The following is a 2,995-nucleotide window of genomic DNA, read 5'->3' as shown; positions in this document are numbered from 1 at the left end:
AAAAGCATACCTGAGCTCCGGGTGCAGTCCTGTTCCCAAATGGAATTTGCTTTCTAGGAATTCTTCGAATAATGCAACTTGCTCCAGTTCTTCTGTCGTGGACTTCGTTGCGTCCGTCTCTTCTGGTACTTGAAAATACCTTGGTACCTGGTATTGTTCTGACTCTTCTGTCCCCGAGATAACTTCATCTGGTTCAGAGGCAGGTGACGATTTTGTTAATTACTATGCCTAACGTTCCTTTCCTTTGCTACTAGAGACCGAAATTGCATTCATCTTCCTTGCTGCGTGTTGATCACCCCTTATATGTTTGATCCCTTCGGGTGTCAGAAACTTTAACAATTGGTGATATGTTGCAGGCACAGCTTTCATCTCGTGAAGCCATGGTCTTCCTAAGATGATGTTATAACCCATGTCTCCATCTACCACTTCAAAGAGAGTTATCTCATTACTCCCTCAGCGTACGTGAGCAGCAAAATTTCTCCTCGAGTTGTCACGCTTGCGAGGTTGAATCCGGTGAGGAGTTTTATTGTCGGGATAATGCTTCCAGTGAGTTTAGCTTGCTCCAGTACTCTCCATTATACGATATTAGTTGAACTTCCCGAATCCACTAAAACACTTTTAATTTTAAAAGCTAACACGTTTAAAGAAATTACCAGTGCGTCATTGTGCGGTAGCAGTAATTCGTCGGCATCTTCGTCCATAAATGTGATATCGTCTTCCCGGAGCCTTTTACTATGAGTTATCGATACTTTTGTCGTCTTCGCTGTCGAAAAGGTGACCTCGTTAATTTATTTCCTCCGAAGATCATGTTGATCATTTGGCGTGGGGGTTCTTCTCCAACTTTCGAGGTTTCCGCATCGCCCTTGTTCTGACCATAATTATTTTTAGCTCGGTCACTCAAGAATTCTCTGAGGTGACCATTCTTTAACATTGTTGCCACTTCTTCCCGGAGGTGTCGGCAGTCCCCGGGACATATGAAATCTGATTCCCAGGACCCATAAATTGGGATCCCTCTGGCTGGGATCAGATTTCATTGGTCCTGGGAATCGTGCCTCTTTGATATTTCTTATGGATGATACCAACTCCACCATACTGACATTGAAGTTATACCCCGATAGCTTTGGGTAAGAAGAATCTCGCCACCCTGAGATTTCTCTATCCTGTAGTGATTTGTTGTTCCGGCCACGATCGGTCCTTCTATCAATGGTGAACTTGTCTGCTGTCCGGAAGCTCCTGCCACGACCTTCTGTCTGCTCGTAGGGCAAAAACTGGCCCCTCAAAGTCCGTCTATCCGTGTCAATATCATCTTTCATTGTTTCTCTATTCTTCTCCTGTCCTTTGGTTGACGATGGGAAGCCAACTTGATCGTCTTCGATCCTTATTTTTGACTCGTACTGGTTGTGGACATCCGCCCAAGTCGTTGCTTGAAACTCAAGCAGACTTTCCTTCAACTTCCGGGAAGCGTCCGAACTTCTCGGATTTAAACCTTTAGTGAACGCTTCAGCTACCCATTCATTCGGGACTGCCGGTAGTAACATCCTTTCCTTTTGGAACCGGGTAACGAACTCTCGTAATAACTCGGATTCTCCTTGCGTGATCCTGAATATGTCGGCCTTTCGGGCTTGTACCTTTCTGGCATCGATGTGAGCCTTGATGAAAGAATCTGCGAGCATCTCAAAGGAATCTATGGAATGCTCAGGAATAATGAATACCACGTTAAAGCTCCCCTCGTGAGAGTTTCACCAAATTTCTTTAGCAACACAGATTCAATTTCGTGAGGAGCCAAATCATTTCCTTTCACCATTGTTGTGTAAGTGGTAATGTGCTCCTTTGGATCTGAAGTTCCGTCATACTTTGGCACTTCGGGCATTTTGAACCGCTTCGGGATTAATTTCGGGGCTGCGCTCGATTTATACGGTAATTGAATATACTTCTTCGAGTTTGGGATTTTTAGTACTGGTGGTGCGCCCGGGATTTGATCCATGCAAGCGTCTACTTCCTTCATGAATCGCAAAAGTTCATCCTTGAACGGATCGTTTTCGTTGTTGAGGCCGGATCTACTCCCCCCAGCTCCGTCAGAGCCAACTTCACCCCTAGGAGTGCTATTATCAACTCTCTGCGTCGTATGGTTTACGGGAACATCAGGAGGAATTGGATCTCGCCTGTTTGCATTATTGAGGCACCCGATAGCGCCTGCTTCAGTTCTATCATAACATGATTGCATGTTGCTCTTCCAGGACCCTTACTGCATCTGCCACATGCCCCTCATCAGCATCATCAGGAGTTGCCTCCCGAACTTATCAAGGGTACCGCCTGTCATGTATCGATGTGGCGTCGTTCCCCTCATTGCGAGTGTCACTAATTGAATCCTCGAAATGAGGTTGTTCCCCTTGAATTTCAGGGTTGCGTGTGCCATTAACACTATTATCTGCCATTTTTTGTGATTTTTTGCAAAGACAAAGTAATCAAAACACGTTACTAAAAAGGCAAGTATCAATTTAATTGCACGGCTATCTAGGCCCCACGGTGGGCGCCAAACTGTTTACCCGTAAAATGGTGCAGTTGAATTTGTTCGTGGTTTCTAGACAAATGAATTACTTTGATCCAAAAGATAATGAAATAACTGATGAAATATAAAATACTTAGCCTTAGAATGTAGATAGAACGACAGAGCTGATGAGTCCGGGAACAAGGTTTTCGGGCACAACAATGATGAGATCAAAAACGAGAAAATAAAATTGTATTAAAATATTATATAGAATATAGTGTAAGTTAGCCAGAAAATTCGTGTCCTTTACAATGATAACTGAGCTCTCTATTTATAGTTATGTCTAGGGAAGGAAGTCCTAGGATCATGCCCTTCTTTAATGTCAATTATGAGGGTTATTGATGAAGATGTAATGTTAGACATAAATGTCATATTCCTTGTAACGGGCCATCATCCTTAATGCTGCAAAATATTTTGTATTAAATATTACCAGACGCAAAGCATTTA

The 2,995-nt window shown here is 43.4% G+C and overlaps 1 protein-coding gene across 1 annotated transcript; it reads right to left on the bottom strand.

Annotated features, from left to right (window-relative positions):
- Positions 1 to 893: 893 nt before the first annotated feature.
- Positions 894 to 1,870, bottom strand: LOC138902787 (uncharacterized). Its single transcript, XM_070190686.1, has 2 exons — positions 1,744 to 1,870; positions 894 to 1,684 (listed from the first exon to the last, which is right to left on the bottom strand). The coding sequence occupies exons 1-2, from the start codon at positions 1,868 to 1,870 to the stop codon at positions 894 to 896; spliced, it is 918 nt and encodes a 305-aa protein (XP_070046787.1).
- Positions 1,871 to 2,995: the final 1,125 nt, after the last annotated feature.

This window comes from Nicotiana tomentosiformis, chromosome 12 (assembly GCF_000390325.3).
Source record: "Nicotiana tomentosiformis chromosome 12, ASM39032v3, whole genome shotgun sequence".
NCBI lineage: Eukaryota > Viridiplantae > Streptophyta > Magnoliopsida > Solanales > Solanaceae > Nicotiana > Nicotiana tomentosiformis.
Note: the sequence above shows the minus strand (reverse complement) of the source record. Positions and strands in the feature narration are given on the sequence as shown.